Genomic DNA, 14,723 nt, shown 5'->3' on the forward strand with positions numbered 1-14,723 from the left:
ATTTTTCACTTTTGCTAAAAACGAATCTTGGCTTAATTAATTCAATTGCATGTATGTTTTTATTATTATCCTTAATCATGATGATGATGTTCCTTTTTTTTTTCCTTGTCTTAGTTAGGTTGGAATTAAGATTTGTATAAAAAGAACAAATTTTTTAAATAATATATATATTAAACAAAGTAGCTTAGCCATAAAGGCATTGCAAAAAAAAGAAGATCGAGGGAGCTACAACCCATGGGATCCACATGTAAAAATAACAGTGCTAAACTGAGGAGAGGGAAGATAAAGATAAAGAGGCTAAATTAGACCTATTACTTTTGATCACAAAATCCAACTTGCATTACAAGATAGATAACCTCAACAAGAAATATGGGATCCAAGCTTTTCCTGGCAATAAACTTGGCTTTAATAATAACATTCCAAATCTTCCAATAAAAACCCATTGTAAAGGATGAAACAATCAAAAAGTCATGGATGGAAGTCCATCAAAGGGGTTGTCAGATAGCTTTGAAACCCAGACTAGGGCCAAAGTAACCAAAATTTAGCATTTCAGGGGCAAAGTGAACCATTTTGAAAAGTTTAGGAGTTAATTTAAATAAATAAAAAATCAAAGGCGAAAGGGCTAACTTGGCCTTTTATCTCCTTTTTTATTATTATTATAAAAAGTGAGAACTAATATTATATAGACAAGGTCAAGCTACAACCAAGGAACAAAAGAAAGGAACCCAAACCCATTAAGGGTACAATCATGGCATAAACAAAAGGCCCACATCACACAACCATGACAAAATTGAAAAAACAAGCAACAATCTATTCGAACCAAACATGACCCCAATTTAATCAAAACAAGCATTTAAAATTGCCATCAACCGAAAACTCCGAGCCTTAAAACCAGAAACAAAATCACTAGTTCGCTACCATATAAAAAATCCATAAAAAAAAGGGACAAACTTCACAGCCAAACAAAATTGCACATCCGCACAAAGAAACCACCTCCTAATGAGGATACCCCATAAAGCCAACCTCCAATAGCCAGTATGAAAAGAACCAAAAACTAGAGAACATGTTGCTCCCACATCCCAATCCCAAAAATGAACTTCTGAAAAGAGATAACTAAGCAGATGGTCTTATTAAAGAATATAACAAAATATGATACCCAGCCCAATGCAACTAACTGCCTTTAAACCTCTTACTAATCCCCTGTGACCTCCTTACCAACTGTTAAATTCTTCTCTATCGCTTTAAACTACGGTCCCAACACACTCTTTAATGTTGTCGTTACAAAAATTTAGGCCAAATTAAATATTCTCCTAATTCCTAAGTAGCTCTGGCTTCAATTTCTTTGAAATAATACCATCACCCTTTAGAATAAGATTAACCTCATTCTCAATTTTGCCACCCCTAACGTCTATTTCACCTCCCATCATTCGGAAGAATGCCCCCACATGTTACGCCTCAACAAATATTAGTCAAAAATCACCATCCACCCAACTTGCATCAGCCCTTGAGATCTCTTTATCCACCAAAACCCTTGTGTAATACCTGAGATTTTTATAAGACTCATTCGTTTGAGGAAGTAGGATACAAGGAATCACGAAAATTTAGGGGTAAAAATATAATTTCAAAATATTTGGGAAAAGGTGTAATTTCTCAAAAATATTGAAAATCTTTTAGGGGGTCAATAAATAACGCAAGAAGCCTCTTCTTAAGGGCATTTGGAATCAAAATAAAGAACCACATGAATAGCCAAAGTCCTAAGTAGTACAGGGGTCAAAGTGCAAAGGTATAAAATTTTGGCCAAAGTATAATTGTTAAAACTTGTAACAAACTTGCCAGAGAAATGAACTGGTCAAACCAGCGATTGGAGGTAATCATGAGGCACACATATGAAGGGGATAGGTGGCATGGCAGGTGGAAGATGGTGATTGGCCGAAAAACTATATGAAAGGCCTTGGGTAACACTTAAAGCTTATCAATGAATTTTGACCCAAGGTTACGTTGGTTTGAGGAGATTAGAGGTGAGGAATAGATTCTTAAGGAAGACGGGAAGTTCCTGCAAGAAAGATGAGTGAATTTGGTGAAGAAATGAGAGAGAAACAAGGCTTCGTTAGATTTTTGGGCTTCACTGGAAACTGGGTTGAAGCTGCCAAAAAATGGCCATCAAGGGTCGGTCTAAGGTTGTATTCGAGTAGAGGGAAGAGAGGGGAAACCATAGGGATAAACGGGGAGTGAATCGAAGTTCAAACGAGAGAGAAAAAGTCAAAAAAATAGAGGTTAGTCAGAATCGCGAGTGTCGAAGTTGGAGAACACGGCCAACGCATGCAGGCACAAAGGGAAGCTTTCGGAGGCGCGTGAGGGCTCGTGAAAGGTTCTTTTTCCCTACAATTTTTCAATAAAATAAATAGAACAAGGTTATGTAAAAATATTTGATACTTGTTTTACGAAAACTCGTGTTTACTACAGAAAACCCAAAACCGACAAGTGTGAATAGTACTCCTGAAGCTAAAACAGTTAGATGAGTGGTTCTTGCATGTGTTGACCATCTCAGACATTTGTACTTCATTTGTGTGGCTTGTGGCTTGCATATTTGCATATCATGTATCTTTTATTATCCACGCATCTCGTTTGTTGTTATCATGCATCACAACATTTTGTGGTAAGTTAACATCGGGTTTATCATTTGCGATCGAGAGGATCATGCATGTAGCCCGTGGAGAGGCAGGGTGTTTGGACATGATGATTGCAACACCACTGCCTCACTACCACGAGGAAGGGTTTCATGACATATGGCATACTACATATACACACACGAACTTTTATTCTAAATCACTCACTGAGATGTATCATATCTCATATTGGCATATTCAAACGTGCTAGGTACCTTAGGATTAAGTAAAGGCAAGGAAAAGAGGTGGCTAACGTGTAGCTTAATCTTTCTAAGGAAATGTTGTATTTATGTGTATCCTAAACATTGTACTATGGACACCCACTATAGTACTAAAACTTAAGGGGTTAAACTGTGGATGGGTGTTGTCATTGAGCTTGTACCAAAGAAATGTGGTGGAAATCCTAACTTTTAGTTTCAGGTTCGATCCTTTATTTCTACTGATAAGGATTTCCTAACACCCGCATGTGATTTTTAGTTTGCACTTAGTAACGTTGTAATATTTAGAAATAATGCATTACACCTTGAATAGTCCAAAGAGGCCATAAGGTTAACTACTCTCAATGGATAATCATTTGGAATTCGTGGTCGAATAATCCACCCATGACCACTAGAAATGTAACCTTAGTTTTGACCCAGTGTTCTAACAGTCAACTCACAACTCCACTTATATTGTTTTGAACCTAGACAAAGGACTTATCTACCCTCTCTCTTTCAAAATCCAACAACTTATCCTCATCCTAGACTTCATTTATCTTTGAAACCATCAATACATTGGCATTATCCTTAGACACCTCTTCATCTCCTTTAGAAAAGTCATTTATCAAATAGCCTTTTTTCTTTTTTACAAAAATCATTGCACTCTCCTTTAATGGAGACGAACTAGATTGAGTGCTCAAGCTGTTCCAAAAGCTTACAGTAGACCTATCTTTTGAAAGAAAGATTGCAAACTCAAGATTCTCTATAACCATAATATGAAATTTTGATTTGTCTATACAAAGGCCAATATCACTTCCAATAAATTCCTTAGCAATTTTGAGATTAATACTCTACCAAAATCATCTTTGAAACTTTGTCACCATCAAGACTAATACCCTTCCCAAAAACTTCCTATCAAATTAAAAAATATATCATTCCATGAATTCAAAAGGACCCCCTCACTTCTAATCCAAACCAACCTTTCAAAAAATTGCACCGAATGCTTTACCACATTCAACCAATGATCTAACCATCAAGAACAATGCTTAATCATCTTATCCATTTCTTTTTCATCCTTTAATTGCATAATTACAAGGTTCCAACCCACATCTTTTATGTAGTAAAACAATTGTAACACCCCACTCTCTTAAGGTGTTAGATAACGTAAGATTTCAAGGATATATTTTTTTCCAACAGAAACTCAACACATAAATCGTTCCCGGAATATCCCGTTACACCTTCTCAGTACATCAACTTAGAATCATTAATAAACTAAGACGGGTAAATCACCCCAAATGAGGAAGCTAGATCGAAACCTCAATAGAACATAACCGAAACCACTTTATTTATAACATAAAGTCGAACCAACGTTTTACATGACGTCATCAAAATAAACAACATAATTGAAAACGACAAAACAACATAATTGAAAATGACATACTATAAACTATCTACTAATCGCCGTCACTCCTCGGTAATCCTTTTCCTTTCGCACCATTGCCTTCACCTAGAACGTTTGAATATTCCAGAGACATAGTCCATATTAGATGATAAATCATCTAAGTGAGAGTTTAAAAACATGTTTTCATGAATATATGCAAGACATGAACAAACCAGTACAACTCGACAAACCTTGGCCCAAGATAATCCCTCACAGCTTAGTTCTACCACAAGGAAAAAATAATCTCTCTAAAGGCTATGTCACCTCACCGACACATTGACACAACATGGCCTTAGCTTAAGAGGGACAAGCTCAACGCATCTCCCCAACATCTTGGGAACAATCGTTACGACTCCTGGCCCAGGAGGGTCACATCACTGTAGGAACCCGACTCACCACAATTACGTTAGGGATTATGTTCCCACTCAAAAGCATTTAAGAACCATTACCCAATCACAACTCAAATCCCATATGGACTACCATTCGTCCTAGTGCAACTTCCTTGGCCATACGGCCTAGCACGGAAACTTAGGCGGCTATCCCGACATGCACAGTAATACAAGATACCCCTATACATTATTCTAGCAATACCATTGGGGAATTATGGCTACACTATCCAGACAACATTCTAGGGTGACTTTCCATATAAACAACACAAAATGCATAACAATGCCACATATCACAACTCAATGCATCAAATAAACAACATTTTATAAAATACAATGTACAAGTACAAAACATTTAGAGACGAACCTCCCTAATGAAACCAACCGTCACCGGTTACCGTTTGCATGCAACAAAACCATTTTGCATGATATCACAACACATTTAGATAGAACAAATACCAAATTTAAAGTAGAAACACTCACAATAAAGTAAGTTTTGGGGTGAACAATAAACTTTGAACGTATTCAGAATGCCTCAATACTCGTACACTGCCTTGATTAGTGTGTCACATCTTAAACACCCATACTTATACTCAACCTCAAGCCACGATACTCCCTAGACATCATATTTATTTAAAGGAGCATCGAAATCTATTTTTTCTTAATTTTTCATAATTTTCTCTATTTTTCTCCTAGTTTTCACCTTGAAAATTCCAAAATAATTATCTTCTCAAACATTTTTTAAAATTTTTCAACATGATAATTCCTAAAATAATTTAAGAAAAATATACAAATTCATTTCAGGAAATACCCTAGTCCCACACGCCCAGCGCGTGTCTGCGCGAGAAAAGTGGAGCATATAGCCCACAAACTGCTCTTTTTCCTCGCTTCCAGCCGCCGGGGACTCCTCCGATGACCGAACTAAGCACACCTTCTTGAAACCCTTTCTCAATCGATCACAATGGAACCCCTTACTCCCCGAAAACTCACCGAAAAATGCCCCAAATGGGCAATTGCAGGTCGGCCTTGGAGGTTCGCCTTGTGCTTTCTGGCGATGCTAAAAATCGCTTCAAAGGTATACCAAACACTCCCAAATGCTCCAGAAACGATGCCCACACACTAAAGAGCAAAAGCCCTCTATTAGTTTCCCTTGATTAACCCTTAAACTCAACCAATTTTTGTGCCAAATCTCGAAACCCTCGGCCTCTTTTTATTGCAAAAAATCGGCCACATCTCAGTCAATCAATGGCTAAGGCTTGGCCCCTAAGCTTCCTAGCACTGTATACCACCTTCCCTAGCCCTCCCTCGATCGTCCCATCGCCAGAAAATGGCTCCACATGCGATGGCAGTGCGGTGGCCTATTTCTTGTTGTGTTCACACCTAATTTTTAGCTTATTACACTTTGGCCCCTTTTGTTTCTTTCAATCTTGATTTGCCCCTTTCCTCGAGACCCCTGATCTTTCTAACAACACTACTAAGGCCCACAAATTTTGTACTCTTTATTTCACCCTCAAAATTTTTAAAAAACTATCCTTTTGACCTCTTTCTGGCAAAATTAGCAAATTACACTTAAGTTCGGTTGATTGATTTGACCACAAATCCCTTTGTTTCAACCCAAAATCACTCAAGGGTTGTTCTACATATAAAATATTGGTCCTCAAAACACTCCGTTGACTTTTTGGAAGTTTCTTACATCGATTTGGTTTTCTAGTTTGATCCACAACTGTACCGAAAATTGTTCCCGATCCGATTTCTTTTGACATCTAAAATCATGTCTTGAATCGCTCACCGATACTATTCCATTTTCCTCAAACATCTAGGGTCTGAGGCTTTCTCTAAGGTCAATTCGGTCACTTAAAACTGTGATAGTGTATCGTATAATCTCGTTTTTCCAAAAATTTCACTTATACCCTTCGTAGAATCCTATTTATAACCTCAAGAATTTCCCAAGTATTACAACAATACTCATCCTCAATAGAAATCCTCTCATAAGCTTAGAAACACTTCAACACTCTTAACAAATACCACTACACATGAATCAACTTATCATTTTTCATCCTCTAGCATTGTAAACACCAAATTTAAACTCTTATCCCTAATTCTTCCAATGTTTACATGTTGATTTTGAACCATCTTAGCTTCATTACCTTTTGTCACCATTACAAACAACCTTGTGTCATTCCCAATCAATACCACCTTGTATTTAACATCCAATCTACTATTGTGCGACTTGTGAGAAACTATAATAGGATTCACCTTATGTACCTTGATTGCTTTCACTCTCTTTATTACAATGAATGCAAAATTTAGGGAAAAAGCAACCTATCTTTGTATTGGGAAGAAAAAAATTCATAATCATTCCTATACTTTTTGAACAACCCCCCTAAGGGTATCAAAGTTGACTTATAGATGTAAGTTGTCAATAAAGATTATGAATGATCACCTTTCTAATACTTTTAATTCCAAGAAAACTTTGAAGACTTGTACCCCTGGCTAATCGATTTGTCAAGGTTCATCCAAGCCATGAACATTGACCCCATCCATTAAAATTGCAAGCAATACTACAATTGGGTGTAGATTCATGTATAGATTCATACACATAAGTAATAATTTTGTTTTCTTTTGATAATTTTTGGTCAAGAAAATTTTATTTCCAAACATATCATGAGAACTATATAAATTTCATTGCTTACCCCCAATTTTTTTTTATTAAGTGTTGCTATGCTTTTTAGTAGTGAACATATTTTTCTTTTTCATCCTTAGTAAAAAGGTATGTCCTGTACCAAGGGATCATCATGTATAGTTGAGATTAGACTCAACCCTTGGTCAAACCATAAGATTAGCGTAACAGGATTTTGGCAACCAATAGAAATTATTAATTGGGTCTAATTGTACCTGTAAGGATGGTATCCTTGCTAGATTTCAATAATAATGCTAGGAACCCCATTACTCTTTAAACAAATCTTGTAATAGCGAGGGAACACATGAACTTAAAAGGTGTGTTTAAGGCTCACGAGACTCAAACATGCATGAAAACTTAATACGAGTGCAACTATATGATGCGGTCACCAATCAAGACTCGGCCCAAAGCTGACCCGACCACGCCGGAACAATATTTTAATACTTTTTAAGTTTTAGAATTCTACTTAGTTTAGGATTTTACTTTATGTTATTTTAATACTTCTTAAGTTTTTAGAATTCTACTTGATTTAGGATTTAATTTCATGTTTCTACTTGATTTAGGATTCTACTTCATGTTGGATTATGATTTATTTCTATTAGAATTCTAGTTGGATTTTGTTTTCTAAATATTAGATGGACTTGGATTAGCCAAATATTATAAATATGCCTAGGATCTAGAGTTTGTAATGAAGTTTTTCTTAATCAAATTTCAGCAACTTATTTGGGTTTTCTTAGCAAAATAGTCTTGTTTTTCTGTCTTCTTGAAAGCCAAGCTTCGGCCATTGAAGTTTGCTCTTTTAAGGGTTTATTTTGGTGTGTTTTCTTCACACTCGCGTTATACGCTGCGTCACTATATATCTACCAATAAACTACTACAATGATACCGTTGTTCACATGTTTTACTTCTTAGTTCATAACATTAGATAACACACATATGTGCAAACCTCTACGAACTCGAGTGATCATATCCCAAGCTTTAGTTAGGTGTCTCTTGATTTATTTTTTGAGTGCTCATGAATTTAAGGGCAAAGGAGTCAACGATGCTATCTTGAATAACTCTTTTCAAGTTTTTCCCTTTTTTCTTTTCTTTTTCAAATAGCTTGTGTACTCTTAACTTTATTTAATTAAAAGATAGTGTACTGTGTCCTATTAACCCATTTTTTTTTCTTTTACTTGAAAAAAATTAAAGCTAAAACATTATAGTTGCTAAAGCACGCTTCTTGTAATTACTTACCAATAGGTTTTGGTTTGCGTGTTGTATGCTTGCTTTGTTTCACTCCAGCAGCAGTCAATCCTAATATAATAAACTAAACATGTTTAAGTTTCTTGTACACTCACAAAGAACATATCACTACAAATTCCCCGGGGGGGGGGGGGGGGGGGGGGGTTTGAAATACGAGGGAATGGACTTGAAATAATAAGCAATAAAGTTTTACTGTATAAAGAAAGGAAATCAAATAATATATAAACACTAGTTCCAAGAAAAAAGAAAACAATAAAACTGGCTTTGTTTAGTTGTCAGTTGATGACTTCATCACTATAATTAAAAGTATTTTTTGTTTTCTTAGATGCACCAAATTTTATCAATGAAAAATGATATTTTTATATATTTTTTATATCAAAACTATACAAAATAATCCAGTTCTAGGATCACTACAATTATGAGCTATTTAATTATTTTCTCTTAATGTATAGGAATTAACGAGTTATATCATTCTTAACAAGAACTATTTGTTGATATTTATGTTTGTAAATTGTTATGCTGTTGTGAAAATTATTTCGCCACTTAATGTGTCCTCTTGTGCTTCCCCTTATCAAGGGAATCATGGAGGAAATAGAAGGGATAAAACATAAAAAGAAACGTGAAAAAACCTTAAACAAGTGTAGAAAGTATTTAAGAATAATTATAGAAATCTCCTTAATATATATTTGTCAAAATACTTACTTCTTATTGAATTTATTGTAACCTTAATAAAAAAAAATCAACTTTGATCTTAGGCAAGTTTTTATTAGGTTAAGCATGGTTGAAGTAGGTTGTTATAATGAGATATTAATACATTTAATAAACATTCTTTTCGAATAAAATTAATATTATAATAAAATTTAATTAAATTCTTATAATTATCTTATTTATTGCACTGCTAAAATGTAGAGAGAGAGAGAGAGAGAGAGAGAAAGAAATGTTAAGCATTCTAATGTATACTGATAACAAATGTTGCTTGTATCAGTGAAATTAGATTAGAGCTTTGTCACCTTCCTCTTTAAATAATCCCCTTTTTGGATTTTGTCTTGGTCGGTATTTTCCTTCTGCAATATTGTAAATAAATACATAAAACATGTCAAAGTATTTTGTTGAGTGTATACTCAATGAATATTGAAAAAGGAAGACTTTTAATTAAAAATAAATAAAGAAAGAAGAAGTTCTCAGTGAATGCTTTCAGATTTTGCATGAAACAACATTGGAGCCTGCTCCTGTTAGTCTACTTATAGCAAACTTTGTCCTTCCAAACTTCAAATACCAATTCTACAGAACTTCTATGAAAACAGTCTCAATTTAGCGAAAGCACAACATGAATTAAATAGTTGATAGTGGTGGACTTTGTTTGATAGATTTAATACTAAGGTTAATTTGGCTACAAAAGGGATTCTTGGAGTGGATAACACTATTTGTCCATTTCATGGGTTGGAGGAAGACTTTGTAAATTATTTAGGCTGCATTTTCTTTGAATTTCAATTTTTTATTTTGAGTTTTGAATATATTTTTAATTTTTTATTTTGATAATTTACTTTTAAAAAATTGAAAGTGAATTTTGTTTCTTATTTTGAAAAACTATTTCTCAAAACAAAAAACTAAAAAACGCGTTCTATTTGAAATTTTGAAAATAAAATTTTAATGACATTTTATTCAATAAATTTGATTATTCTGTAAATTAAAACTATTTAATGTTAATATATTATTAAAAAATATATACATTTTAAAGTTAGTAAATCTTGTAACATTTTTTCTCCGTTACAAAAATAAAATATGAATAAAGAAATAAATTGTCCCCTCTCTTCTGTGTTTTGGTTGTTTTGACTAAAAATAACCATTTTGAGTTTTCTTTATAAATTTTTTTCTTATTTTTGAAAATGCATTTTCATTGTTTTCATTGTTTAAAACGTGTTTTCATTGTTTTAAAAAAAATTAAAAATTAAAAATAACCTAAAAATAGTAAAAAGAACGGCCCTTATTATTTATTTATTTTTTTTGCTAACTAAGCTAGAGCTTATGGTGTGAAGTTTTCAATTGGTGGCATCTAATCTTGGGCGTCTTTGCTCCAAATCTATTTCGGGCCTCTTTGGTTATTGGGGGAGGCTTTGTCTCTGGGAAAAGGCTTAAAAGATTTTGTTTCTTTTTTTTTTTGTTTCTCAGTGCCTATATATATAGATGACACCCAAAAATTGACAAGCAACCAAAATAGGATTGCGCCAGCAGTGTATGTAAATACATACACTTCTAGTGTTAATTGAATCAGACAGGACCAAATCGAATTGAACCAGTCTGGTTTTGCCCTTCTTCAATTCGATCATTGGTCTAAATTTTTTGTCAATGTTAATTTCGTTCCAATACCGATTAAACACTCTCATTCCTTTTCTTTTTAAGTGCTTATTATAATATTTAACTCTTACCATCAAGTACTTGTTGGCCCAATTGTGTAGCATCCTCGCTTGGTGGTGTTGCATCAATGTCCAGCCTCACTTCATCACGAACAGTCGGTGGCTGATCAGAATCATCCATTTTTCTTTCTAATACAATACCATCAAAAACATTATATTATATTTATGTAGACTTTTTATATGGATATACACAATTATAATGATAATGACAATGCACTAGAATTATTGTGATCAACTGCTTTTTTGGTATTATTTTTATTTTTTAATATAAGAGGATTATGTATATTATTCTTTCTTCTCTAGTTAGCAATTATCTAAATGTGATAACTCTCGCTTTTTGTACCCTTACTACAATTCGTCCTGCAAACTCTTGTTTTCCAACTTCTAAAATTACTCATAGGAACACTATTAAAATTAGTAATATGCAAAGGAGTTTTGCAAGATGCATTTAATACATTTGTTTTTACCATCTAAACACTCGTATTGATTGATAAGATATTTTAAAAATTATATATTTATTATAATCATCGGCATTGACAAATTACTCACTCTTTCGGCCTTTTGGCGTGGGCCATCCGCTCACATGAAATTAAATTAATTTTTCGAGAGAGATGGCCCACAGCAATAGCATGCCAGTGGGGTCCTCGTGTGTCGACCTGGCCTTGCATTGCTGCCTTGGCCCAATTCAATTTCAATTGTATGCTCGTTAAGAAAGGTTCCAGCTACTTGACATTGAACGTGAATTTTCACGGTCTCTTCCTAATTGATTTTCTTTTCTACAAATTGGATATTAAAGATTGTTTTCGGAGTAGGGGTGCACGGGGAATCCACAAATGTTACAATATCGTTACAAATAAATTATTAAACAAATCAAGTGAGAGCATTGTCACCTTGGCCTCGTCTAGACTTCCTCGAAGTTTCTGGGTCTGGTCTTGGTGGTGCCTCATCAGCATCGGCATCAGTTAGAGCATCGTCACCTTCGTCAAGATTTAAGAAGGCAAAAAGTCCTTTGTTTTGTCTGTGCAAGCGTCGGTGTTTGTCATCATCAGACCCGGCCATTTCTTCTGCAGGTTATACACACAAGAAACGTTGTCAAGTTTCCTGTAGACTAGAAAAACTTTAAATGAAGAAGAAAGTGCGTTAACTGAGCGTGGAGTGTTAAGTTGCGTGCAGGCGATGAGCGAATGCCTCTTGAGGGAAGATTTACGGCCATAATGGACTCAAAATTTGAAATATATATACTAGTGAAAAAGGTAATTAACAAGTGGAAAGCATTTTCATACATATTGATATATATTCCCATCTGCACACGCAAGCAAAGGTGACAGATAACTTTAGCAGCATTGTTAATTAAGAAAGCACAAAGACACAAAGGCATGTTTTGCAGTTATCTCTCAGCTTCGTGATTCCTCTTTGTCTTTTGCTTTTGTTATGCTTCCTTGGCACATAAGGAGACGGACAGTACATCTGCTTTCTCCTTTACCATCCCTACAACTTCTTTTATATATATATTTCAATCAACAATTGTTTGAATCTTGTAATTTTATGGATGTTACTGTTTCTATTGCATGGATTTGTGCCTCGAATGTATGTTTATCCTTCCTTTTGAATCCTGGTGGTTCATTAGCAAGAGAAACCTTGCATGCATTTGTCTCATGTCGTTTTAGTTGAGGAATATCATACAATACATAAATGAGCACACTTATCTCTTTTTCAATTAACAATTATTTGACTATACTACTAGTCTTTTGAGTCCCGCTTTCCTTGTTGCCTGGATTAGTGAGATCCCTTGAATTGAGAAATCCGACACAATATATAAATGGCCATAAAGTCTTCCTTCCAATTTATAACTTTTACACAAAAATCTTTGAAAATATTAGTACTTTTGCTTTAGTTTTTGCATTTGGTACTCTTCTTTAGTCGACAATGTCTCATATTCCTTATATAGGAATGATCATACAATCAAAAGCTTGCTTCCCATTTCATTTCGAATTGGCGAAGCTTCCTGTGTGTTTTATATTTTATTTATCCATCACATAATAAACTTAAAACCATTATAATAGATTATATGAATGGTTTACACTACAAGAAATTCAGGATTTAATTTTAAATTTAAACTTTTTTATTTTAAATTTAGCGACAGAAATATTTCCGTCGCTAAAATTAGCGACGGAAAGACATTTCCGTGGCTAAATTATAATAATAAAAAATTTAAATTTAAAATTTTATTTTAATTATTTAAACTAATATTAAAATTAATTTTTTATTTTAAAATGTTGTGACAAAATTTATTTCCATCACTAAAAATAGCGGCAGAAATATATTTCGTCACTATAGAAAAATTTAATTTTTATTTTTTTTATTATTATTAAAATTTAACGACGGAAAATTATTTCCGTTGCTATTTTTAGCAACAGATTATTTTTTTCGTCGCTAAAATCGGTTGCTAATTCTCAAAAAAAAAAAAAAATTCCAATCCATCACGATTCCGTCGCTGTTCCGTCGCAAAATAGCGAAGGAAATATCCGTCGCTGAAAATCCATCACTAAATCCCGAATTTCTTGTAGTGTTATTTATCCAAAAAATATTTTGTAATTATACATTTGAAATAAATTTGGCTTAATACATGCAGTGACCCTTAATAATTAAAGAATGTAACGATTAATCTCTGATGTATAAAAACTAAAATTTCTACATCTCAACTATTAAAAATTATTACTTTACGTCTTTATCATGACAAAACATTAACCTATATATAAATGCATTCATATATGCACTAATATTTCGTCATAGTGACGACTTAAAATAATAATTTCTAATAGTTGAGATACATAATCTTATCATTCTACATATTAAAGATTAAATATCATATTTTTTAATTGTTGAGAAAGCAAAAAATGTATCAAGCCCAATAAAGCTTTATATATTTTTAATAATATTATATAATATAAGATTTTGTAGAACTTTAACATAGATAATCAAAATAATGCAGACATTTTTAACATGTTATCAATTTTATAGTAACTTTTTAATCGTTTCAATATTTACTCTCACTTTTGGCATTTTGTTTTTGTTGTGTAAGACAAAAAAGCCTGAAAGCCCAAAATAATTCTTTGGGGGCAAAAGGTATAAATTTTCATGCGCGGGGTCCCATGCAACGTGCAAATTAGATAACTTTGACACTTGAAAATTTTCCTAGGAAGATAATTAATTATTCATAAAGAATTTTAATTCCAAAAGATTTTTTGAATATTGGGATAAACAATCATCCATAAGAAATTTCATCTATAAAAGACAAGATAAACATCATCTATAAAAGATACATGTCATCTATAACAATTCTGATTCCAATCAGATTAGGAAAAGTCAAGATAAGCGTTAGTTACAATAATCCTAATTTTGAATTAATTTGGATTACTCCATATCTCTTTATAAATTGGTAGACACTCATTCTCAAATATATACATGTCTCTAATATTGATTTTAATACAGTCTTCATTATTTTTCGTGTTTGACTTAACTATCAGAGTGTTTGTGCGAGGATCTTCCCATGCACTTTGTTTGTTTCTTTTTTGTAGGCTCAGGCGACTTGACGATGATATTCTCAGTCAAATAAATTTATTGTTATATCCATGAAATAACAATTTCAATTATGTGTTGCATTTTAATTTTGATAAATTTAAAAATACAACAT

General features: G+C 33.4%; 1 protein-coding gene across 1 annotated transcript; it reads right to left on the bottom strand.

Moving 5' to 3' along the window:
* Positions 1-9,605: 9,605 nt before the first annotated feature.
* Positions 9,606-12,201, bottom strand: LOC127804428 (uncharacterized). Its single transcript, XM_052341289.1, has 3 exons — positions 11,920-12,201; positions 11,042-11,158; positions 9,606-9,679 (listed from the first exon to the last, which is right to left on the bottom strand). The coding sequence occupies exons 1-3, from the start codon at positions 12,086-12,088 to the stop codon at positions 9,606-9,608; spliced, it is 360 nt and encodes a 119-aa protein (XP_052197249.1). The 5' UTR covers positions 12,089-12,201.
* Between the last annotated feature and the right edge of the window lie 2,522 nt (positions 12,202-14,723).

Source organism: Diospyros lotus, chromosome 6, assembly GCF_014633365.1.
Source record: "Diospyros lotus cultivar Yz01 chromosome 6, ASM1463336v1, whole genome shotgun sequence".
NCBI lineage: Eukaryota > Viridiplantae > Streptophyta > Magnoliopsida > Ericales > Ebenaceae > Diospyros > Diospyros lotus.

Excerpts from the sequence above, each read along its gene's own strand:
- LOC127804428 (XM_052341289.1), bottom strand. The coding sequence starts at position 12,088 with ATGGCCGGGTCTGATGATGACAAACACCGACGCTTGCACAGACAAAAC. Across the intron at positions 11,159-11,919 it reads GAAGTCTAGACGAGGCCAAG|AAAGAAAAATGGATGATTCT; the intron begins GTGACAATGCTC and ends GTATTGTATTAG. Across the intron at positions 9,680-11,041 it reads GGGCCAACAAGTACTTGATG|AAGGAAAATACCGACCAAGA; the intron begins GTAAGAGTTAAA and ends ACAATATTGCAG.